At 44.0% G+C, this 26,158-nt stretch overlaps 1 protein-coding gene and 1 pseudogene across 2 annotated transcripts in view; one reads left to right on the forward strand and one right to left on the reverse strand.

The window, feature by feature from the left end:
• Positions 1 to 26,158, forward strand: part of UBE2D2 (ubiquitin conjugating enzyme E2 D2) — a 52,883-nt gene that overhangs the window by 19,933 nt on the left and 6,792 nt on the right. The window contains exons 1-5 of one of the 2 annotated variants that reach the window (XM_017341091.3): positions 14,025 to 14,047; positions 14,142 to 14,205; positions 23,543 to 23,574; positions 23,655 to 23,732; positions 23,816 to 23,921. In XM_017341091.3, the coding sequence (XP_017196580.1) occupies position 14,205; positions 23,543 to 23,574; positions 23,655 to 23,732; positions 23,816 to 23,921 (217 nt within the window). In that variant the 5' untranslated portion in view covers positions 14,025 to 14,047; positions 14,142 to 14,204. Of the gene's footprint in view, positions 1 to 14,024; positions 14,048 to 14,141; positions 14,206 to 23,542; positions 23,575 to 23,654; positions 23,733 to 23,815; positions 23,922 to 26,158 lie in introns of those variants that run through there. The other variant, XM_008255106.3, reaches the window with a different exon arrangement.
• On the reverse strand, positions 13,764 to 13,930 carry LOC127490888 (U2 spliceosomal RNA; annotated as a pseudogene).

Raw genomic sequence — 26,158 nt, forward strand, 5'->3', positions numbered from 1 at the left:
TTGGGGAATGAACCAGCAGATGGAAACCTCTCTCTGCTTCTGCTTCTGTCTCTCTGTAACGTCACCTTTCAAATAAATAAATATATTAAAAAAAATAAGCATCCAGGGGCTGGCGTTGTGGCACAGTGGGCTAAGCTGCCCCATGCGATGCTAACATCCTTTATGAGCCCTGGTTCGAGTGCATTTCCCATCTAACTCCCTACTAATGCTCTTGGGGAGGACGAACCAAGTATTTGGGCCCTTGCTACCCACATGGGAGACCTAGATGAAGCTCTTGGCCATTTGGGGAGTAGATAGAGGATGGGAGATAGCTCTCTGTCTCCCCTTCTCTCTCTTTAACTCTGCCTTTCAAATAAATAAATCTTACAAAAAAAAAAAAAAAAAAACTCAACGGTTTGAGGTGATGGTCTTTAGTCTATTTTAAGTTAACTTTTATGTATGATGTGAGGTACAGGTCCAAGTTCATTTTAGATTTATTTAATTGAAAGGCAGAGTTACAGGGAAACAGAGTCAGGGAGAGAGAGGTCTTCCATCTGCTGGTTCATTCCCCAAATGGCCACAACGGCCGGAGCTTCTCCTTGGTCTCCCATGTGGGTGCAGGGATCCAAGGACTTGGGCCATCTTCTACTGCTTTCCCAGATCATAGCGGAGAGCTGGATTGGAAGTGGAGCAGCCAGCACTCAGACTGGAGCCAGCAGGTCCATCTGGGTCTCCCACATGGGTTGCAGAGTCCCAAGTACTTGGACTGTCTTCCACTGCCTTCCCAGGCGCATTAGCAGGAAGCTGGGTTGGAAGCAGTATAGCTAGGGTTTGAGCTAGCACTGTGATGTGGGATGACAGCATTGGTAAGCAGTGGTTTAGCCCACTGTACCATAACGCCAAGCTCCTATAATAAATATTGTAACATAGTTGCTTAGATCAAGTGTTGTCGATTTAATTTTGCTTTGGATTCATTGAAAACTTTCCTAATGGTTATATAACATTGAATTAACATTTTTTCTATATGTTTATTCATAAAAGTTCTGAAGATTTGTTTGACCAATTAGTGGAAATAGAGGAAAGAGGAGTAAAGGAGAAAGGAAATTTTTGTTAAGCGCGAGACCTAAAAATGTGATTGCCTTTGAATAATACAGCAAGTTGCCTGCGGCCTGATCTTTTCCTGTCAGAATAACTATTTAAATTGCTTTGTTTAGCATAGTGCTAATAGACTAACAGAAATTTAAGAGATAAAACGTAAAACTGAAATACAGGAAGAATTTCATTCTCTCAGCCTTGTACCTACAGTGGCTTGAGTCACATCCTTCACACACGTCTGTTAAGAAACTTGAGGCTGTGCTGGGGGTGGGGGAGGGGATTCTTGAATCATCATGTCTTCACACTTCTGTTATCATACCTAAGAATTGCTTCTCTCCTGGTGCTTCCACTCTGTTAATCTGAAAAATGTTCTCAGAATCTTCAAATAGCACCACTATAGTGATTTTAATATTTAACTGTTCTCCAAAGACTAGTTAATTGGTCAGATCTACCATATGAAAAACTGCTTATAAGAACTATGCTTTGTTCTTTTTTTTTTCTTCTTCTTTTTTTTTTTGGCCAGGCAGAGTTAGAGAGAGACAGAGAGAAAGGTCTTCCTTTTCCATTGGTTCACCCCCTAAATGGCCGCTGCGGCTGGCACACTGCACGGATCCAAAACTAGGAGCCAGGTGCTTCCTCCTGGTCTCCCATGCAGGTGCAGGGCCCAAGCACTTGGGCCATCCTCCACTGCCTTCCCGGGCCACAGCAGAGAGCTGGACTGGAAGAGGAACAACTGGGACAGAATCCAGCGCCCCAACCAGGACTAGAACCTGGGGTGCTGGCGGTGCCGGCCTGCTTTGTTCTTAATATCAAGAATATAAAATATTTTTGGAACATGTAATACTTGTTAGCATGTTCTTTATACTGCTACTACAGATAATATGGCAGTTCTTTCAGTGTGTGAATTTCTTATAGGAAAACAGAAACTGTTCATTTTTTTATTGTTATAGCATTGTAATATTTTCCACCAAGACAGTAGTAAATGCTTGTTACTTTGTAGAAGGCATTTGATTAGATGTCATCTCAAGTCCTTTCAGTATTGCCCAGAGGAACACAAATCTCTAAGCTTATATAAAATGTAACATAGATGTTTCTTCAACAGCCCAAGTGCTTGGGCCCCTGCCACCCTTGTGGGAGATCCAGAAGAAGCTCCAGTCTCCTGGCTTCAGCCTGGTCCAGCCCTGGCGAGTGAACCACCAAATCAAAGATCTTTCTCTCTCTGTAGCTCTGCCTTTTAAATATAAAAAATAAACTTTACCCCCCACCCCTCAAAAAAAGGATGTATGCATATTTGAAAGGCAGAAGGACAGAGAAATTTTCATTCTCTGGTTTACTCTCCAAAAGCCTGCAACGGCCAGGGCTGGGCCAAACTGAAACCAAGAACAAGGACTTCCATCTGGGTTTCCCATATGGGTGGCAGGAACACCAGCACTTGGGCCATTTGCTGTCCCCTAGGCACATTAGCAGGAAGCTGAATTGGAAGTGGAGGTGGAAATCTATCCTAGGCACTCTTATGTGGGATTCTAGGCGACCTAAGTGGCCACTTAACCAGCTGTGTGACAATGTCTGTCCCAACAATTACTTATATGTTTCAAGAATTTGGGGATGGTATTGTGGTATAGTAGGTTAAGTCTCCATCTGCAGTGCCAGCATCCATATGGGCACCAGCGCAAGTCCCAGCTGTTCCACTTCCTAGTCAGCTCCCTGCTAATGGCTTGGGAAAGCAGTGGAAGATGGCCCAAGTCCCTGGGTCCCTGCACCCAGGTGGGAGACCCACAAGAACCTTGTGGCTTTGGATTGGCCTACCTCCGGCCGTTGCGGCCACTTGGAGAGTGAACCGTTGGATGGAAGACCTCTTTCTATCTTTCCCTCTCTCTGTAACTCTGCTTCTCAAATATATCTTTAAAAAATAAAATTTCAAAGATTTATAGTTCTAGGTTAACAGTTCTTAGGTATTTCAAAAGATCCTAGTATGAGGTGGACATTTGGCCTAGTGGTTAAGTTGTTGCTTGGTACAGCTGTGTCTCAAATTGGATACCTGGGGTTGAGTCCCAAGTCTGCTCCTGAGTCCAGCTTCTTGCTAATGTGCACCCTGAGAGGCAGTGATGATCACTGAAATAATTGTGTCCCTGCCACCCATGTAGGAAACCTGAACTGACTTCCTACCTCCAGTCAGTGACCTGGCTCAGCCCTGTCCATTGTGGTCATTTGGGAAGCAAAGCAGTAGTAGGTAGTAGGTCTCAAAGAAACTTCGTGTCTCTCTGCCTCTTAAATAAGCTGTGAATGGGTTAATCTCCCAAACTTTGTTTTAAAAAAGATCACTGTTGGAGGCTGGCACCACCTATAGCACCAGCATCCCATTTGGGTACCAGTTGTGTCCTGGCTGTTCCACTTGAAAACCAGCTCCCTGCTAATGTGCCTGGAAAAGCGGCGGAGGATGACCCAAGTGTTTGGGTCTGTGCAAACACTTGGGAGACCTGGAAGAAGCTCCTGGCTCCTGGCTTCAGCCTGGACCAGCCCTGGCCGATGTGGTCATTTGGGGAGTGAATGAGCAGATGGAAGACCTCCCTCTATGTTTCTGCAACTCTGCTTCTTAAATAAACAAAATATTTTTTTTAAAAATCATTACTAAAACTTACCCATATGCTACTTAGTAAAAGTAGTTCAGGCAGGGTCTTTAGGACAGGGAGACATCATTTTACACAGCATAGGGAAATAGGGTTCCATTTATTTATTTATTTATTTTGAAGTCATGATTATTCTACCATTTAAGTAGCACAGAAACATACCAAGATATTAGGACTGATATTTTCCTGTTTTCTCAAGCTTGGGACTTGGGAATTAATGTTATAGAAGAATGTGACGGTAACCCCTGACAAAAAAGTTCTTTGGGTTTCTAGTTTTGCTGTGTAGTTGTCTAAGGTGAGTTTGAATCAGTGGAAGAGCTCTTGGTCACTATCCAAAACCAGGAAGGAAGTGCTTTTCCTAGCATTTCAGTGTTTTCTTTGGAGCTTAGTGAGTGGTGAAATCTTCTGGCATAGATGCTCACCCATCTGTCTATTAGCACATAGACTGTTCCCATCTACCTGGCAATGTGCCATGCTCAGTTTGAACATTAGAATGGTGGAGAGCAGGGTCCATTGCTTTAGTAACTTAAAATGTATAGTATTACAGATACTGACAGATTTTATTTAAGATTTTTCTTTTTTCATTTAATTGAAAGGCAGAGTTAGAGGTAGAGAAAGAGAGAGAGGACTTCCATCCTCTGGTTCACTCTCCAAATGGCCGCAATGACCAGGACTGGGCTAGGCTGAAGCCAGGAGCTTCTTCTAGGCCCTCCACATGTGTGCAGGGGCCCAAGTACTTGGGTCATCCTCCACTTCCTTCCCAGGTGCACCAGTAGGGAGCTGGATCAGAAGTGGAGCAGCCAGGACTCAAACTGGTGCCCATATGGGATGCCATCACTGAAGGCCAGGGTTTTAACCTTTGCAGCACAACACCAGCCCCCTAACAGATCTTTTATAGAGTCAAACCTACACTGACAATTTTAGGCACCAGTGTTTTTCCATTCTAGGAACTGGTTGCAGGGAATAGCTATTTTCCTGCTTTTCTTTTGGTACTGTGTGTACCTTCTTAATCCTTTTTTGGTTTGTTTGTTTTATGGTGAAAAAATGTTAAACCACCGCTTTTTTAAAAAATACTTTTTTTTTTTTTTTTGAAGAGAGGCAAAGACTGACAGGGCTACCTGTCATCCATCCTGATTCACTCCCCAAATACTTTTTTTTTTTTTAAGATTTATTTATTTATTTATTTGAAAGGCAGAGACACAGAGAGGTCTTCCATTCACTGGTTCACTCCCCAGAGGGCCGCAACAGCCAGATCTGTGCTGATCCGAAGCCAGGAGCTTCCTCCAGGTCTCCCACTCCAGTGCAAGGGCCCTAGGACTTGGGCCATCTTCTACTGCTTTCCCAGGCCATAGCAGAGAGCTGGATAGGAAGTAGAGCAGCCCGAACTCGAATTACCACCCATATGGGATGCCGGCAGCCTTAACTGCTATCCACAGCACCAGCCTCCACAAGTACTCTTTTTTTTTTTTTTTTTTTTTTACAGGCAGAGAGAGACAGAGAGAAAGGTCTTCCTTTTCCATTGGTTCACCCCCCCCAAATGGCCGCTACAGCCGGCACGCTGCGCCAATCCAAAGCCAGGAGCCAGGTGCTGCTTCTTCCTGGTCTCCCATGCAGGTGCAGGGCCCAATCACTTGGGCCATCCTCCACTGCCTTCCCAGGTACAGCAGAGAGCTGGACTGGAAGAGGGGCAACCGGGACAGAATCCGGCGCCCCGACCGGGACTAGAACTCCGTGTGTCGGCGCCACAAGGTGGAGGATTAGCCTATTGAGCCACGGCGCCAGCCCCCAAATACTCTTAATAACGGGTGATGGGCCAGGCTGAAGTCAGGAGCTCAGAACTCAGTCCAGGTTTCTCTTGTGTTTAGGGACCAAAGTAAGTACTTGAGTCCTCACCTGCTGCCTCGCAGTGTACATATTAGCAGAAAGCTGGAATTGGAAGTGGAGCCACACCTTTGATAGGGGATTCCAGAGTCTCAGGCAGCATCTTAATCATGGCCAAATGTCCAGTTCCCGTCCTTTTATTTCCCTGCTCACTAGAAGACCTGGCAGTTTTCTTGTCCTACCTGTGCGTTTACTCAATTATTTTCTACTGTGGCTCTGGTTGCTAAAATTCTAAGCTTGTGCTTTGTTAGGTATATGATACGGTGACTATGGTATCAGAGAACAAGATTATTACTTCTTTGTATACTTTGTTGCCATCAATTGAAAGATCTACCAGTATCATAATAAAAAAAAAAAACTCTGCTTTTAAACTGATATTGTGATTTGCCATCTGATTTATAAAATAGAGTGTATCTTACAATCAATGAAAGATGACTTTGTCTTCAAGTACTTACAATTCCGTTATGTGGTTGTAACTATCTGTTCTTTGTGGACCTTTCCCATGGACCAGACACCACAAAAAGCTGGAGGTTGGGTCCCTGTTTGTTACTGGTTTTTAAGAGATACTAAATAATTTTATGGGTCAATGTGAATATGCTAAGTTCAAGAAGCTTGCTTTTCATAATATTTAATAAGTGGTAAATGGAAATGAGGTGGGGGCTCTGGGAGGGCATCTTTAAGGACAACATTTAAGTGAAGTCTGAAGGTTGCCTGGAGGGGGGTGAATGCAGGCACTGTTCTAGACAGAGTGCTGAGCTGGCTGCAATTTCAAAGCCAATGAATTAAGAAAAAAATTTTATTCATGGTGAAAGCTTGTTTAGCCTTTAAGTAAGAAGAACAAAATCCTGTCACTTTGATAACAGAGACAAACTTGGAGAATGTTAAATAAGTCAGGCACAGAAAGATAAATGCTACATGCTACATTTGTATGTGGAATCTAAAATCTCACAGACTTAGAAAGTAGTATGATGGTTAACAAGGGCAGGGTTTGGAGAGTTAGGGAGGTAGTCCAAGGATACAAAATTTCAGTTAGATAAGAAGAACAAGTTCAATAGAAGAGATCTGTGCAACATAATGACTTAGTTAATGATGTAGTCTTAAAAATTGCTGAGATTTTAAGTATACTCATCACAAATAAATATGTCAGGTAACACATATGCTCAAATAGCTCTGTTTAGCCATTCTATATTATACAAGGCAACTGGAAAAAAGTTTGTGGAGGGATAGGCATTTGGGAGAATGGTTGAACTGCTGGTTGGAATGCCTGCATCCCATATTCCGAGTTCTGAGTTCCTACTCTTGTCCCAATTCAGGCTTCCTGGTAATGTATACCATGGGACACAGCAGGTATTTCCTTAAAGTAATTGGATCCCTGCCACCCACATGGGATACCTAGATTGAATTTCCAGTTCCCAGGTTTGTCCTGACCCAGCACCATCTATTGTGGGCTTTTGGGGAGTGAATCAGCCAGTGGAGAACTCCTATTCTTTCTCTTAATACCTCTCAAAAAAAAAAAAAAGTGAACTTTTTTTTAAGATTCTTTTTTTTTTAAAGAAAACATTATTTACTTATTTATTTGAAAGTCAGAGTTAACACAGAAGGGAGGCAGAGAGAGAGAGAGAGGTCTTCCATCCACCGGTTCAATCCCCAGTTGGCTGAAACGACTGGAGCTACGTCGATCTGAAGCCAAGAGCTAGGAGCCTCTTCTGGGTCTCCCACACAGGCGTAGCGGCCCAAGCATTTGGGCCATCTTCTACTGCTTTCTAAGGCCATAACAGAGACCTGGATCAAAGTGGAGCAGCCAGAACTTGAACTCGTACCCATATGAGGTACGGCTTTACCCCCTAAGCCACAGTGCTGGCCCCTTAAAATCCTCTTAAGATTTATTTATGTAATTGAAAGGCAGAGAGAGAGAGAGATCTTCAAACTGCCAGTTCACTTCCCCTAAATAACAATAGTAGTGAGGTAAAGCCAGGAGTCAGGAACTCCATCTTGGTCTCCCACGTGAGGGCAGGGGCCCAAGCACATTGCTTTCCTCAGGTGCATTAACAGGGAGTTGGATGGGAGGTCAAGCAATTGGTACTTGAACCGGCACTACCACATGGGATGCTGGCATGGCAAGTGATGGCTTAACTCACTAGACTACAACACGGGACCTTGCAAGTTTTTTTAAGTTCTTAGAAATGGAATTTTTTAAAAAAGATATATTTATTTTAAAGGCACAGGGACAGTGAGAGGGAGAGACAGTTCACTCCCCAAATGGCTTCACTGATCATGGATGGGCCAGACCAAAGCCAGGAGCCCAGCACTCCATCTGGGTCTCCATCTGGGTAGCAGGGGCCCATGTATTTGGGCCATTTTCTGCTTCCTTCCCAGCCACATTAGTTGAAAGCTGGATCAAAAGCCAAGCAGCCAGGATCTGAACCGGTGCTGATATGGAATGCTGGCATTACAGGTGGTAGCTTTTCAGTGTGCTACAATGCTGACCATAAAACGTGGATTTTTAAAAAAGATTTACTTGTTTGAAAGAAAAAAAAAGTTATATATATATTCAGAGGGACAAACACACACAGATCTTCTGGTCACTAGTGCACCCCCGAGTGGCTGCAGTGGTCAAGGCTGGGGCAGGCGAAGCTGGAAGCCTGGAAATCCATCCTGGTCTCCCACAAAGGTGGCAGTGCTTCTTGGGCCATCGTCCTCTACTTTCCCAGGCACATTAGCAGGAAACCAGATTGAAAGTGGAGTAGTTGGGACATAAGCCAGCACACATATGGGATGCTGGTTTTGCAGGCAGTGGTTTAACCTGTGCTTACAACACTGGCCACATGAAAAATGGAAGTTTTAAGAGAAGTTTACTTCTGCGCAAAAAATTTGATATCCATACTTTGTTTTTACATAATGTGCCATTTCCATGAACCCTCCTCATACATATTTCAGAACAACTTACTAGGGGCAGTGAAGACCCCACTTGGCATGCCTGCATTTGTAGGGTTAGGATGCCTGTGTTCATGTTAAAAGTTCTGCTTCCTCCCCTGCCCCCGCCTCTCTCTGTAACTCTGCCTTTCAAATAAATAAATAAATCTTTAAGGGGGGGGTGGCACCGTGGCGTAGTGGGAAAGCATGATGCCTGCAGTGCTGACATCCCATGTGTGCGCCAGTTCAAGTCCCAGTTGCTCCACTTCCGATCCAGCTCTCTGCTGTGGCCTGGGAAAGCAGTGGAGGATGGCCCAAGTGCTTGGTCCCCTACACCCACATGGGAGACCAGGAGGAAGCACCTGGCTCCTGACTTCGGATCGGCGCAGCACCCTGGCCGCAGTGCACCGGCCATAGCGGCCGTTTTGGGGGTGAGCCAATGGAAAAGAACACCTTTCTCTGTCTCTCTCTCTCTAGCTCTGCCTGTCAAAAAAAAAAAAAAGTTCTCAAACAATGAAACTGTTCTCTAGTGTTTATCCAGTCAAAACATCTTTTTCATTCCATTTAAATAATTCAATCGTAATATTTTTTGTATATCACTGAAACTACTAAAACAGAAAGCATCCTGTTTTCTGGACTGGACTTGTCCTTCAAAGTTGTCTGCTGGTTCACTCCCCAAATGGTCCCATTGGCAGCAACTGGATCAGGCTGAAGCCAGGAGCTCCACACTCAGTCCAGGTCTCCCAAGTGGGAGGCAGGGGCCTGAGCACTCAGGCTACCATCTGGCGCCATCCCAGGTGTAATAGCAGGGACTGGAACAGAAGTGGCAGCGTAACCTGCTGTGTCACAATATCAGCCCCATATATCTTTTTTTTTTTTTTTGAGATTTTTTTAGAAAAATTATTTGAAAGAATTACACAGAGAAAGGAGGAGAGCTCAGAGAGAGAGAGAGATCTTCCATCCGCTGGTTCACTCCGCAATGGGCCTCAACAGGCGGAGCTGTGCCAATCCGAAGCCAGGAGCCAAGAGCTTCTTCCAGGCCCCCACCATGGGTGCAGGAGCCCAAGGACCTGGACCATCCTCCACTTCTCTCCCAGGCCACAGCAGAGAGCTGGATCGGAAATGGAACAGCGCCCACATGGGATGCTGGCACCACAGGCAGTGGCCTTACCCGCTACGCCACAGCACTGGCCCCAGCCCTGTATATCTTTCATTTAAAAGGTATGAAAGGAATATTCTCACTCTCCAAGCAAGTTTTCTTTCCTGAAGACTATTTCTTTTAGTTTCTCACATACTTTCCAAGAGATACTTCATACAAAGATGGATAGTTAAATGCTCTTAAAAAGAGTACTTTGAAATATGTTACGTATAGTAAAATGATTTTCTGTGTACGGTTTGAGCTTTGACAAATATATACACAGTTGTGCGGTCTCCATCAGAATCCTGATACAGAACGTTTCTATCACATGTGTGTGCTCCACCGTCCCTCCCCAAAATCCGCATTCTCATGATGTTGTGTGGTCAGTCCCCCTCCAACTAGTTCCGGCCACTGGAGTTGTTGCTCTGCTATTTTGTCCTTGTAGTTCCACTTTTTCTGTGATGTTGTATGGATGAAATCTATATAGTGGATAGTCTTTTCATGTCTTCTTTGACTTAGCATTTTTCTTTTGAGATTCATCCATATTACTGCCTTGAACCAAGGCAATGTTGGATGAATGTGTAAATGTCTGTTAGCCTAACTTTGGATTAGGTTTTTAAAATTAATTGTATCATGAAGTGGACTGATGACTCCCATGCTTGACTTAGATAAATCTTAGCTCTTGAGGTCAAACCTTGATATCATTTGGCATGGCTCAATTTGAAAGAAGCAAAAGATTAAAGCTAAATCAGAAGTAAAATTCTGTTTAATGAACATGGCAGGACTTCAGAATAGTTTGTTAAATCCAAATTATATTTTAATAGCAACCTATTGATAGAGTAGTCAGCGTCTTAAGTTTGTCTTCTTAGTTACACTGACCTACAGTGCAGACAACATTTGGAAGTGGGAACTTATACAATAGACTATTATATTTTTTTTCTTGAGATAAGCAGGGAATCTCTGTTGTAGGGTGACACAAAACCAAAAATTGAGATACTTGAGAAAATAAATTTTTTTTAAAGATCATTTATTTACTTATTTATTTGACAGGTAGAGTTACAGACAGTGAGAGGGAGAAACAGAGAGAAAGGTATTCCTTCCGTTGGTTCACCCCCCAAATGGCCGCTATGGCCGGAGCTATGCCGATCCGAAGCCAGGAGCCAGGTGCTTCTTTCTGGTCTCCCATGCGGGTGCAGGCACCCAAGCACTTGGGCCATCCTCCACTGCCTTCCCGGGCCACAGCAGAGAGCTGGACTGGAAGAGGAACAACTGGGACTAGAATCTGGTGCCGATATCTGAAATATTAGAATCATACCTTTACATGAGGAGTCTTTTATTTTTTAAAAGAATTATTTTATTTATTTGAAAGACAGGGTACAGAGAGAGGTAGAAACAGAGAGAGATCTTCCATTCCTGTGGTTCACTCCTCAGATGACTGCAATGGCCAGAGCTGAGCTGATCCGAAGCCAGGAGCTTTTTCCGGGTCTCCCACGTGGGAGCAGGGGCCCAAGGACTTGGCCATCTTCTACTGCTTTCCCAGGTCATAGCAGAGAGCTGAATTGGAAGTGGAGTGACTTGGACTTGAACCGGCTCTAATATGGGATGCCTGTGCTGCAAACTGAGGGGCTTTTTTTTTTTTTTTTTTTTTTTAAAGATTTTTATTTATTTGAGAGAGAGAGTTACTGATAGTGAGAGGGAGAGACAGAAAAGGTCTTCCTTCCATAGGTTCACTCCCCAGATGGCTGCAGTGGCCGGAGCTGTGCTGATCCGAAGCCAAGGGCCAGGAGTTTCCTCTGGGTCTTCCACACAGGTGAAGGGGCCCAAGGACTTGAGCCATCTTCCACTATTTTCCCAGGCCGCAGAAGAGAGCTGGATTGGAAGAGCAGCAGCAGGGACTAGAACCGGTGCCACAGGCAGAGGATTAACCTACTGCACCACAGTGCTGGCTCCTACATGAGGAGTCTTAAAAAGTTGATGGGAAATGTACATTGTGAAAGAAACTGTATGGCCGGTGCCGCGGCTCACTAGGCTAATCCTCTGCCTTGCGGCGCCGGCACACAGGGTTCTAGTCCCAGTCGGGGCGCTAGATTCTGTCCCAGTTGCCCCTCTTCCAGGCCAGCTCTCTGCTGTGGCCAGGGAGTGCAGTGGAGGATGGCCCAAGTGCCTGGGCCCTGCACCCTATGGGAGACCAGGATAAGTACCTGGCTCCTGCCATCGGATCAGCGTGGTGCGCCTGCCGCGGCGGCCATTGGAGGGTGAACCAACGGCTAAAGGAAGACTTTTCTCTCTGTCTCTCTCTCTCTCTCACACACTGTCCACTCTGTCAAATAAAAAAAAAAAAAAAAAAAAAAATATATATATATATATATAGAAAGAAACTGTATGGATTTCACATTTTTTTCTTACTCATAAGTTTTATATAAAAATCAGCTTATCTTAAAAATATTTTTTTATTATAAGTGGCAGAGACAGAGAAGGAAGTCTCCTATCTGCTTGTTCATTCTCCAAATGTCCACAGCAGCTGGAGACAGAGCAGCCTGATGCCAGAAACCCAGAACTCGAGATGGAGTCTGCCATCTGAGTAGCAGGGACCCAAGTATCTAAGGAACATACTGTGATTCGCTGCCTCATGATCTTTTTTTCATGTTTACACAATTAACCTCAAGTTTGTGGGCTTTTTTGTTAGGACAGTTGAGGGGGCTAGTGCAGTGGCATACTGGGTGAAGCCACCACTTGTAGCACCAGCGTTCCATATGGGTGCCGGTTCTAGTCCCAACCGCTCCATTTCTGATCCAGCTCTCTGCTATGGCCTGGGAAAGCAGTAGAAGATGGCCAAGCCCTTGGGCCCCTGCACCCACATGGGAGACCTGGAAGAGGCTTCTGGCTCCTGGCTTTGGATCAGCACAGCTTCAGCCATTGTAATTGATTGAGGAGTGAACCAGTGGATGGAAGACCCCTCTTCCCCCACCTCCCTTCCTCCCTCCCTCTCTCCCTCCCTTTTTAACTCTGACTTTCAAATAAATAAATAAATCTTTAAAAAAAAAACAACTGAGAATTGGACATCTGAGGTGGATATTGTGATACATCAGGTCAAGCTGCTGCATGGTAGCCCACACTCCATATCAGAGTGCTGGTTGAAGGCCAGGCCACTGTAATTTAGCTTTGTGTTAATTCATCTTGGGAGTCAACAATGATGGTTCAAGTGCCTGAACCCCTGCCACCTATGTGGGAGAACATAGATGGAGTTCCAGACTGCTGGCTTTGCTCTGGCCCAGCTATGGGCATTTGGAGAGTACATCAGTGGATGGAAGATTCTGAGTTTTTGTTTTGTTTTGTTTTTAAATTATTTATTTGAAAGGTGGAGTCACAGAGAGGCAGAGAAAGAGAAGTCTTCCCTCCGCTGGCTCATTTCCCCAAATGGTCGCAACAGCTGGAGCTGGGCCAATCCAAAACTAGGAGCTTCCTCTAGGTCTCCCATGCCGGTGCAGGGGCCCAAGCACTTGGGCCATCCTCTGCTGCTTTCCCATACTATAACAGAGAGCTGGATTGGAAGTGGAACAGCCCAGACTCGAACCACTGCCCATATGGGATGCTGGCATCCTTACCTGCTATGCCACAGCACCAGCCTCCCCAAGTACTCACAGGATGCTGGCACTGCAGGTGGCAGCTTTTACCTGCTACGCCACAGTGCCAGCCCCATCTCTGTCTTTCAAGTAGTTGAAAATAAACAAACATTAAAAAAGAAGCAGCAGCAGCTGACACATGATTGTAGACTGTTCATACAGGCAGAATAGGCCAGTCTCTGCCTGCAGAGCTGTGGTAATGGAGGACATTTCTTCAGTCAGCCCTTAGAGTTTTTGTTCCTATTACCTTTTGAACTCTGGTAGTGGACATCAACTGAAAACATATCAGCATACTCTCAATGTTCTTGTATAATTTTGGAATATTTATGATTTTAAGAGCTTTTTCTGAGTCCATCCTTAAGGTTTTAGGTGTAAAAAATTGGCCTTAAATCATTTTTGAAAAAAAAAACCAACATTTTTATGTAAAACATTTTTTTCTTTAGGATGTAATACCTGTTTATGATTATTACCTACTAAACTGAAGCAAAGGTAGCTCATTCTTGGGGAGCAGGGTGCACTATTCCTAGAGGTACTGCAATATCAGGTTGATGCTTGAGAGTGGATAGAGCAAGATCGTATTCCATCTTTCTGCTTCAGAAGTCTATTTAGTATGCTGTCCTCAGAGCACGTGCCAGGTACTCCACTTGATCTTAGCCAAAAGACTAAGAAGTAATGATGTGCTTTTGAAAAAATATATTTGCATTCAAGAATCCAAAATACTTTGACTTAGGACTCACCAGTCTGCTCCTCTCTGACACTGAAGGAGTCCTCTTCCCAAAAGAGCATCACCAGTAAGTAGGACAGAAACTATTGGTAACATGGTATATTTTATTGTTAGATAAAAGTTAGGTATGTGTTGAATAAATTTCTTTCTTCTTTCTTAAGGAATTGAATGACCTGGCCCGGGACCCCCCAGCACAGTGTTCAGCAGGTCCTGTTGGAGATGATAGTAAGTATTTCCAAAGAATGATGGAATGAAACAGCTAGTAGCAGGCCTCTGGAGAGCTCTGGGACAGATCAGTCTGTATCTCTTAAGCTTATTTTGTGTGAAGAAATAAGAAACAATATTTATCCTTAGTTGCCCATGAAAGGAGTTCTGTTTGTATCTCATCTTATTTTAAATGTCCAATTTATCTGAAGTAATATATTAGATGATATTGTTGCATAGTTGGAGAATTTTCCCTTTCTTTCATTTTATCTCAACGTAGCTTTTCTCCCTAGGGTGTCTTCTAACATTTTTTTAAGGGAAGATTTTTGAAAGACACTGTACTTTGTGATGCAAAACTAATCCACAAAACTTTGTAAGATTTAGCAGATTTTTGAAAAATAAGCATGCTTGGAAATAGTTCTGTGAGAAAGGTATACAAAGGGGCAGGTGTTTGGTATAGCAGTTAAGATGCCACTTGGGGAATGGGTGTTATGGTGCAGCAGGTTAAGCTGCTTGGGATGCCCACATATCAAATCAGTGTCAGTTCCCTTCTGATCTGCTTCTGATCCAGCTTCCTGCTAATGCATCCTGGGAGACATCAGATGATGGCTCAAGTGCTTGGGGCCTTGTTACTGACCTGAGAGACCTGGATGGAATTCCTGGCTCCTGGCTGTTACAGACATTTGGGGAGTGAACCAATGAATGAAAATCAATTTCTTTGCCTGGCTGTCTGTCTGTTTTTCTTTTAAGTAGTTGAAAATAAATAAATGCTTGTTAAAGAGGAAAAAAGAGAGAGAGAGAGATGCTGCTTTGGATGCCTGTACCCTCTATCAGAGTACCTGGGTTTCAGTCCTGCTCTGGTTGTAATATCAGCTTCACACTAGCACACTTTGAGGAGCAGCAGATGATTTGTCCCTGACATTCACCTGGGAGGCCAGAAATCTAGATTGAGTTTCTTTCTCTGGCTTCTGACTCCAGCTTCCTGGGGGACAGCAGTAATGGTTCAAGTAGTTAAGTCTCTACTGCATATTGGACATGGACTGCATTCCCAGGCACTGGCCTAGGCTCAACCATTATAGTCCTTTGGGGAGAGTGAAGGAGTAGATAGAAACTCTCTTGCGTCTCTCTTTTCTCAAATTAAAATATAAATAAATAAAAATACCTTTTTAAAATATAAATTAAGTGTGGTAATGATTGCAAAACTGCCAGTGTATAAAAAAACCATTTGATTGTACACTTAAAAAAATTACTTGGGGTCCGGTGCTGTGGCGTAGTGGACAAAGCTACTGCCTGCAGTGCCAGCATCCTGCATGGGCACTGGTTCAAGTCCAGATGCTCCACTTCCAATCCAGCTCTCTGCTATGCCTGGGAAAGCAATAGAAGATGGCCCACTTGGGGGTCCTTGGACCCCTGTACCCGCGTGGGAGACCAGGAAGAAGCTCCTGGCTCCAGGCTTCAAATCAGTACAGCTCCGGCTGTTGTAGCCAATTGGGAAGTGAATCAACAGATGGAAGACTTCTCTCTTTCTTTTTCTCTCTCTCTGCCTCTGCCTGCCTCTGCCTCTGCATAACTCTGACTTTCAAATAAATTAGTAAATATTTCAAAAAAATTATTTGGGACTGGCATTGTGGCACAGTGGGTTAAGTTACCACCTGTGAAACCAGTATCCCTTATGGGTGCCAGTTCATGTCCTAGCTGACCTGCCATTCAGCTTCCTACTAACGTGTATGGGAATACAGTAAAACATGGCCCAAGCAAGCACTTGGGCCCCTGCCACCCATTTGGAATACCAAATGGAGTTCTCAACCCTGTTGTGCCATTTGGGGAGCAAACCAGCATATGGAAGATCTCTCTCTCTTTCTTTCTCTCTTTCTCTCTTTCTGCCTTTCAAATAAATAAATAAATTTATCTCAGGCCAGAGCTATGGCTCAGTGAGTTAAAATCCCAGCCTGTGGGGCCAGCATCGCATATGGGCACCAGTTCAAATCCTAGCTGCTCCACTTACGATCCAGCTCAGTGCTATGGCCTGGGAAAGCAGTAGAAGATGGGCCAAGTCCTTGGGCCCCTGCACCTGCTTGGGAGACCCGAGAAAAGCTTCTGGCTTCGGATCAGCACAGCTCTGGCCATTGTGGTCATTTGGGGAGTGAACTAGAGGATGGGAGACCTTTCTCTCTGACTACCTCTCTGTAACTCTGTCTTTGAAATAAATAAATCTTTAAAAAAAATTTTATCTGGGGCCAGTGTTGTTGCACACAGGTTAAGCCACCACCTGCAATGCCGGCATCCCATGTGGTTGCCATTTTGAGTCCTGGCTGCTCCACTTCTTACTCAGCTCCCTGTTAATGTGCCTAGGAAAGCAGTGGAGGATAGCTCAAATCCTTGAGACCCTGTCCCGTGTGGAATATCCAGATGAAGCTCCTGGCTTTGGCCTAACCCAGCCCTGGTTGTTGTGACCATTTGGGGCGTGAACCAGAAGATGGAAGATCTCTCTCTCTCTCACTCTCACTCTTCCATTCAAATAAATAAATATTTTTTTAAAAAAATTTATCAGGTCAGCGTTGTTGCATAGTGGGTAAAACCACTGTGCATGATGCTGGTATCCCATATGGGCACCAGTTCATGTCCCAGCTGCTCCACTTCTGATACAGCTCCCTGCTAATGGCCTGGGAAAAGCAGAAGATGGCCCAAGTACGTGGACCCCTGCCACCCACATGAGAGACCTGGATGAAGGTCCTGGTTCCTGCCTGGCCCAGCCTTGGCTATTGTAGCCATATGGGGAGTAAACCAGAGGATTGATGATCTCTCTCTTTCCATCTCTCTGTGTAAGCCTGAGTTTGAAAAAAATAAATCTTTTATAGCAAAAGAGGGAGAGACAGAGAAAGAGGGTGAGAGAGCACAGCTATGCATTTCCTTCCATTAGTTTGCTCCACGGTGGCCACATGGTCAGGTCTGAGCCTGGTCTAAGCAAGGAGCCCAGAACTCCATCCTGGGCTCCTACATGGGTGGCAGGGCCCCAGATACTTGGACTGTCTTCCACTGCCTTCACAGGCAAAATAGGAGGAAGCTGGATCGGAAACTGGGTGGCTGGGACTCACATCAGCACTTTGATATGGGATGCTGACAACTATTCTGCTGTGTTGGCCCCTGGATCGTACACTGTCATTGATTTGAGTTGTATACTATGTGAATTATATATCAATAAAGCTGTTTCTAAAATAATATCCCCCTGATTCCTTTCTAGTGTTGCTATTGAGTTTTGAGTCAGATACTAAGTTGCCAACCATATCTGCCTAGGCACAGTATAACTTCCTTGAACTTGCTCGTCTAAGTAGGATTTGCCGATAAAATTTTTTCTTAAAACTTTTGTGGGTGTTTGAGACCATTTGAGAATGAATTTCTGTCAAAAAATTCTTAACCAGGTCTTGGTGATAAACCGTAAGGATACACAGAATAGCATGCTTTTTCATCATCTTAATTTTATGAGGAGACAGAATTGAATCTCTTGAGACAGAAATGAAACTTTGTCTATTCCCCACCACTCGCTCATTTATTAGAGAAAGAGAAAGAGTGCTCCCATTCATGGACTCAGCTCCCCACATACCTACAATGGCTAGGGGTAGCAGGAGTGTGTCATGCTGAAGCCAGGGAAGGGAACTCATCCTATCTGCTGATTTACCTACCACCAAATGCTCACAACAGCTAGAGCTGAGCCAGGCTGTAGCCCAGAACCCAAAATGCAATCCTGATTGGGTGTCAGGGACCCAAGTACTTAAGCCATCAGCTATTGCCTCCCAGGATATGCATTAGTAGGAAGCTAGAATTGGGAGCAAGCAGAACCAGAAGTTGAATCCAGGCACTCTGATAAAGAGATGTGGGTGTCCCAGGAAGTGTCAAACTGCTATTGCCAAATGCTCACTCCTTGAATTGCTTTTGACTTTCTTAGCAATCAGGTAAGTGTCTTAATATCACATTTTATTATACTGAGTGTAAAGGTAAGTGGATACGTGTTTTATTTTAAACTGTCCAGATTTTACTATACTATTAATGTTTTCCCCACTTTTCTGCAAAGATATGGTAAACAGGAAGAGGTGTCCTTGTTGAAAAGAGAGTAAGCTGAAGATTTGTTGGTCATATAATCTTTATTTTCTTTTGTTTTGACACTTGGTAAATGTGACCCTTGAGGTCTGTGTGCTCAGATGTAAGCCTCCAGAGATTCACTTCAAACTAACAAGTATTCTCACTATCCCTTAAAAAAAAAAAAAAAAAAGATTTATTTGAAAGAGTTAGAGAGAGAGAGAGAGAGAGAGAGATGGGGCGGGGGGAGGTCTTCACTGGTTCTGTGCAACAACGGTGACCCAAATAGCCTCAACAGCCAGGGCTGTCCCTTTTAACCTCAAGGCTGTATTTAGAATACTAAATAATAGTTATTGAGCTGTGAACTTCTCATTTAAGCTCTCAGTTTGTGTAATTTGGTTTGACAGCAGCAAACCAAGATGGTAGTGATAGTTTGGTTTTTGTTTTTTTACTATTTATTTATTTGAAAGGCAGAATAATAGAGAGGCAGAGGCAGAAAAAGAGAGATCTTCCATCTGCTGGTTCATTCCCCAGATGGCCCCAGTGGCTGAAATTGGGCCGATCAGGAGCCAGGAGCTTCTTCTGGGTCTCTCATGGGGGTGCAGGGGCCCAAGGACTTGTGCCATCTTCTACTGCTTTCCCAGGCCATAGCAGAGAGCTGGTAAAGAAGTGAAGCAGCCGAGACTCAAACCAGTGCCCATATTGGGTGCTGGCACTGCCGGCGCCAGCCCCATTTTTTGTTTTTTATTATTAGATTTATTTGAAGGGGCAGGGAGAGAGAGAAAGAGAGAGAGATTTTGCATCTGCTGGTTCACTCCCCAGATGGCTGTAACAGCCAGGTTGGAGCCAGCAGCTAGGAGCCCCACCCTGGGTTCCCATATGGGTACTTACCCCAAGTACTTAGGAGCTGAATTGGAAGTAGAACAACCAGGAATTAAACTGGCACTCTGATACTGGATGCTGGCATCGCAGGTGGTGGCCTAACCTGCTGTGCTACAGCACCAGCCCCTAGGCCAGTTTTTCATCATCATGTAACTATTTGTAGAGTCCTTTCTGCTTGGAAAGAACTTAATAAAGTTCTTGGAAAGAACTTTAATAATTCTTGAAATACTTGTAAAACTAGTATAATTTGAGGCAAGTTAGATATTCTCATACCTCTTCTCTCCTTGTTTATGCTTCCTTATAGGAGAGCTAGGAGTCTTAGGATTACAGAGGGAGAGCTGAGCCAGTGATTTTAGTAGTTACTCTTTTATTTTACCAGTACGAAAGAATACTACAAGAATATTTAAATGGGAAGTCTTCAAATACTTTAATTAAATTCACCTCTTCTTTTAAAAATTATTTGAGTTACAAAGAGAGAGGGAAAAAGAGATCTGCCATCTGCAGGTTCACTCCACAGATGGTCACAATGGCCAGCGCTGTGCCAGACCTAAGCCAGGAGCCAGAAATAGAGCATTAGGGACATGAAGTAGCACCTATGCTACTAGTAGAGATGCCAGTGCTACAGGCGACAGTTTAACCTGCTGTACCACAGCACTGGCCCCTTTACTTATTTTTCTTATGGCAATATTTGACCCTTTTTAGTAGTCAAGACAAAATTACTAGCTTTTGAATGTGAATGTCTTTGTATTTAGAGTTTTGATGCCAGTGGATCCACATTTGTTTTGTTCTGTTGTAAAATTAAGAGTAGGAATGATTTACTAACTAAAAATATATGAATTATAAATGTAGTCTGTTGATATTGTGTGTAGAGTTCTTGGTAATAGAATCCACTAGAATATCTTCAACTTTTTAGAATATGGATATAAAAGAGATTATAGTAATACTTGAAAATAATGATTTTCATCCTCTTACCAGAAGGGTATTCTTTTGCATAATTTATAGATGTTTTAGTTGCCAGCTTGTCAGCATTTCTGCTCTAAGCCTAGTGAGGTTTCTATGCTATGTTAATAGATTTTGATCATAAAATATAAAATATAATGTGTTTTCTGTTAATAGGGAGAATGGAGAATAACAAAAAGAAGCATTTTCTCTGTAGCTAGGAATTTGTTCTGATTCAGATTTTCCTAATTTTTTTTTAAGACTATTTTTTGAGAGAGTTATAGATGCATATACACACAGAGAAAGGTCCTCCATCTGCTGGTTCACTCTCTAAATGGCTGCAACAGCTGGAGCTGGGCTGATCAGGAGCCAGGAGCTTCTTCTGGATCTCCCATGCATGTGCAGGAGTCCAAGAACTCTGGCCATCTTCTCCTGCCTTCCCAGGACATAAACAGAGAAATGGATCAGAGGAGGTGCAGCCAAAACACAAACCGTTGTCCATAAGAGAGGCCAGTGCCGCAGTCGGAGGCTTAGCCTACTATGCCACAGTGCTGGCCTCTCATAATTTCTTATATATAGTACTATTTTTGGCAAGAAGAAAAGATTGGGGGAGTGGATGTTTGGCACAGTGGTTAAGAAACTGCTTGGGATACCTGTACCCGGTATCAAAGTATCTGGATTCAAGTCCCTGCCCTGCTCCCAATTCCATCTTGCTGCTCATGTGTGCCCAGGGAGGTGGCAGATAGAGTAGGTCCCTACCACCTATTTGGGAGACTTGAATTGAGTTCTGGGCTCCTGACTTCAGCCTTGTCCAGTCCCTGCTATTGCAGGCGTTGGGATTGAATCAGTACCTGGGAGATGTGTGAGATCACTGTCTCACTCTCTCTGTCTCTCTGCCTCTCAAATAAAAAATAATAAATACATTTTTAAAAAGAATTAAGTGAAAGAACCACACTTAAAACAGGTCGCTTGACTGGTTTGTTGGTCTTTTAATCAGTCAGTATTTTTTTCTCCTTTGTTTATCAAAGAGAGAGAGAGATCTTAAATCCTCTGTTTCACTCCCCAGATGCTAGTAGTGCTGGGCCTGGAGGAAGCTGGGAACTTGAGCTCCATCCAGGTCTCCCACATGGGTGGCAGGGAACCAACTACTTGAGACATAACTCACTGCCTCTCACCGCGTGCACATTAGCAGGAAACTGGAAATAGAAGCTGAAGCAGGACTTGAACCGAGGCACTCCAGTACTGGATGTGGATATCCTAAGTGGAGTCTAAGCCTTCATGCCAAACTCCAGCCCCTCTCTGTTTATAGGACTTTTTTGGAAAATATTGTGACCAATCTTAATGGCCCAAAATAGCTTTCTCTGTATCCATTTAATCATTTAAAACGTTGATTGACAGAGGTGTGAGGAACTCTTAATTACTGGCAAAAAATGATCTAAGGAAGGACACCTCAGCAATACCTATCCCTTAACTTTAATCTAATAAATAGTGTTCAGGTCCCAGTGCGGGACAGCTTCATATTACAGAGGCCTGAGGAACTTCAATTTGGACTGACTGTCGGGGTCTCAAGTCCAAGGCTGGCCCCTGACCAGCAGGGGCCAGTACAGACACTCCCCAACAAGGCGAACGGGAAGGGTAAGGTCGAGGGGTGATGAACACAGCACAAGCACCCGTGAGTTCTGTCGAAGCAGGAACCACTTTATTGAGGAAGTGTACAGGCTTATAAAGCTTACTAAGGACATGTGCAGTAGGGGAGCCAGTCAGTGAAAAGGTCTTGCAGGCATGGGTGGACCACGCACAGGGGCATCTTTAGCAAAGTATAGGGATGACACACTGTCCACATGTCCAGAACTAAAGCAGATCTATCCCTGCCAGTAGTCTGATCTTACATAGCTTAACCGTGGCAGCTGCAGACACGCCCCTCGAACATCCGCCAGGTGCCATATTGTAATGGAGATTTTAGGCAATGCCCAACATTAACAGCTCAGCGGATTTTCATATGGCTTCTTAGTCTTCATGTTTCTACTTTATGAAGGAGTTCACTGGTTTTTATCAGATACAGTCTCAGGGACAACTTCCCTAAGTTTGCCTAGATGCTAGTATGAATGTTAAAGTATTTACTAACTTGCTTTTAAGTGAAAATTTTGTCTTTTGATGCATGTGCTGTACTTAATATGACACCACCATAGAAGTGGAACAAGTAGACCTTTCTGAAGTTTGAAGAGATCTCCTTATTCAGTTTTATAATTCATTGGAATTATGCCTAGAGCTTATAAACAAACTTGGGCTTTCAGCAAATGTTTTCTTTTTTTTTTCCTTTATAAAGATATATTTTATTTATTTGAAAGACAGAGACAGACAGGCAGGTCTTACACCCGCTGGTTCACTCCCCAAATGGCTGCCACAGCTGGGGATGGACCAGGAGGAAGCCAGGAGCTTCTTCATGTCTTCCATGTGGGTTCATGGGCCCAAGCACTTGGGCTATCTTTGCTGCTTTTCCAGGCACATTAGTAGGAAGCTGGATCGGAAATGGAGGGGCTGGGACTTGAACCGGCACCAATATGGGATGCCATCATTGCAGGCTTCACCTGCTGTGTCACAACACTGGACCCAAATGTTTACTTCTTAAATTGAGGGGCTGGAGGCCGGTGCTGTGGCATAGCAGGTTAAGCTGCTGCCTGCAGTGCCAGCATCCTATATGGGTACCAGTTTTGAGACCCAGCTGCTCCACTTCTGATCCAGCTCTCTGCTATGGCCTGGGAAAGCAGAAGATGGTCCAAGTCCTTGGGCCCCTGTGTGGGAGACCCAGAAAAATCTCCTGGCTCTGGATCGGCACAGCCAACTGGGGAGTGAACCAGGGGATGGAAGACCTCTCTCTCTCTTTCTCTCTCTGCCTCTCCTTCTCTCTGTAACTCTGACTTTCAAATAAATAAATACATCTTTAAAAAAATTGAGGTAAAGAATAAGAAGTTTGTTTACCTGATAAGAATTTTTCTTTTTTTTTATTTTTTAAGATTTATTTATTTACTTGAAAGGTGGAATTACAGTTTGCTCCCTAGATGCCCACAACAGCCAGGGCTGGACCAGGCTGAAGGCCCACATGGATGGCATGTACCTTCCTAGGCACACTGGCTGGGAGCCAGATCGGAAGTGGAGCAGCTGGGATACGAACTGACACCCATATGGGATGTCCATGTCACAGCAGAGTCTTAACCTGCTATACCCTAACATGACTCTGGCCCTCCTGACATGACTTTTCAAGATGCTGTAGCCCAACTACTTTATTGAGTGCCTTAATAGTTTTTCAAGCTATTCCAGTAATTTTTTAGACTTAGATTCTTTATCCTGCCTGTACTCATTGTCATAATGCTTATAAATGAACTTGGAGTAGACAGGAAATGATACGTACTAGGTACAGTGTAGATATCACTACCTGATTAATTTTTTTCTTGTTCTTTTTTAGTGTTCCATTGGCAGGCTACGATAATGGGGCCAGTAAGTATTCAGATTTGATTTCAGAATAAATAATTTATGTAGTTTGCTCATTTTAATTCTGTTTTTCTTGTCACCAACAGAATGACAGTCCCTATCAGGGTGGAGTATTTTTCTTGACAATTCATTTCCCTACAGATTACCCCTTCAAACCACCTAAGGTAATTGAAATGTGACAGTTGTTTTTAATGTGTATTTTATGGTAATAAGAAACCAGTTTTCAAAGTGTTCCTTTTTTCTATAGGTTGCATTTACAACAAGAATTTATCACCCAAATATTAACAGTAATGGCAGCATTTGTCTTGATATTCTACGGTCACAGTGGTCTCCAGCACTAACTATTTCAAAAGGTAACAGCATGGGTATTTGATATGAAGATAGATAATGGTCTTTTTGGTTATCTATTTTTTGAAGATATTAGTTACATTGTTTAAGAGGAGATAGCAATCCCCCTTATTCTGAAATAGACCTTAATACAACTCCAGCATGTTGGGTATCCAAGTATAGGTGTCGGTTGGTATGGTGACTGTGCTGTGCTAGTCAGGCATAGGTTGAAAGATGGGCACTTGGTAATGACTGTTTTTCAGAGCATGAAGTAAAAGACAGTGTTTCTTCCAGCCTTGAGATCTTTGAATAAAAAGTGTAGATAATGTTCCACACAGGAAATACCAGCCCTTTAGAGGCATGCTTATGCTGTAAACATGAACATTATGTTCTTGAGGAACAAAATATAGGTAGATTTGTATTGATGCTGTTAACGGTTTTACCACCTCTTATCTTTAGATTTTTTAAGATTTTATTTGAGGGGCCGGTGCTGTGGCAAACGGGTTAGCGCCCTGGCCTGAAGCACTGGCATCCCATATGGGCGCCAGTTTGAGACCCGGCTGCTCCACTTCCAGTCCAGCTCTCTGCTATGGCCTGGGAAAGCAGTAGAAGATGGCCCAAGTGCTTGGGCCCTGCACCCAGGTGGGAGACCTGGAGGAAGCTCCTGGCTTTGGATCGGCACAGCTCCAGCCATTGTGGCCAATTGGGGAGTGAACCATCGGATGGAAGACCTCTCTCTCTCTCTCTCGCTGCCTCTCCTTTCTCCGAGTAACTATGACTTTCAAATAAATAAGTAAATCTTAAAAAATATATATTTTATTTGAGAGAGAGTTACAGACACAGAGAGGGAGAGACAGAAAGGTATTCCATCTACTGGTTCACTTCCCAAATGGCCACAACAGCCAGAGATGGGCCGATCTGAATCCAGGAGCTTCTTCCAGGTCTCTTACACAAGTGCAAGGGCCCAAGCACTTGGGCCATCTTCCACTCCTTTCCCAGGCCACAGCAGAGAGCTGGATCAGAAGAGGAGTGGCCAGGATTTGAACCAGTGCCCATATGGGATGCTGGTGCCATGGGTGGAGGATTAGCTTACTCTGCCACAGCACTGGCCCTACAAGTTAATTTATATATATATATATATATATATATACACACACACACACACACACACACACATTTTATTTATATATATATATTTATTTATTTATTTGAAAGACAGAAGTGGGGGAAAGAGAGAAAGGATCTTCCATCCACTAATTCACTCCCTAAATGGCCACAAATGCCAAAGCTGGGCCAGTCTGAAGACAGGAGCCTGGCGCTCCTTCCAGGTCTCCCATGCAGGTACACGGGCCCAAGCCCAAGCACTTGGGCCATCTTCTGCTGCTTTTCCAGGCCATAACAGAGAGCTGTATCAGAAGAGAAGCAGCCAGGACTCAAACCGGCACCCATATGGGATGCTGGCACAGTGCCAGCCTGTCAGCAAGTTAATTAAAAAAAAAAAAAAAAAAAAAAAAACTCTTGGACATTAAGGTAATATTTCTGGAATTCTAGACAAAAGTAAAAACAACAGAACAGAACCATGATTTTTTTTTTTTTAATTTGACAGAGTTAGAGAGAGAAAGAGAAAGGTCTTCCTGCCGTTGGTTTACCCCCCAAATGACTGCAACGGCCGGTGCTGCGCCAATCCGAGCCGGGAGCCAGGTGCTTCTTCCTGGTCCCATGCGGGTGCAGGGCCCAAGCACTGCCCTCCTGGGCCACAGCAGAGAGCTGGACCAGAAGAGGAGCAACCGGGACTAGAACCCGGTGCCCATATGGGATGCTGGCGCTGCAGGCGGAGGATTAGCCAACTGAGCCATGGCGCCAGCCCCAGAATCATGATTTTTGAAAATGATGTTTTTATTTTCTTTTATTTATTTGAAAGGCAGAGAAACAGAGAGAAGCATAGTCAGTCAAAGAAATACATGGTCAATTCCCAAATGCCTGCAATTGCTAGGGCTGGGCCAGACTGAGACCAGGAACCACGAAGTCTCTCAGGTCTCCCACATGAGTGGCATGGTCCCAAGTACTTCAGCCATGAGCTGCTGGTTCACAGGATACACATTTTCAGGAAGGTAGAATTAGGAATAGAGCCAGGGCTCAAGCTCATGCACTCTGATATGGGACGTGACGCCCCAAGCATCATCTTAACCACTGTACCAAGTACCACCCTGGAAACCACAGTTTTAAAAATTGTGGATGAAGCAGTTCTCCAGAGAAATGGCTT

Source organism: Oryctolagus cuniculus, chromosome 6, assembly GCF_964237555.1.
Source record: "Oryctolagus cuniculus chromosome 6, mOryCun1.1, whole genome shotgun sequence".
NCBI classification, from domain to species: Eukaryota; Metazoa; Chordata; class Mammalia; order Lagomorpha; family Leporidae; genus Oryctolagus; species Oryctolagus cuniculus.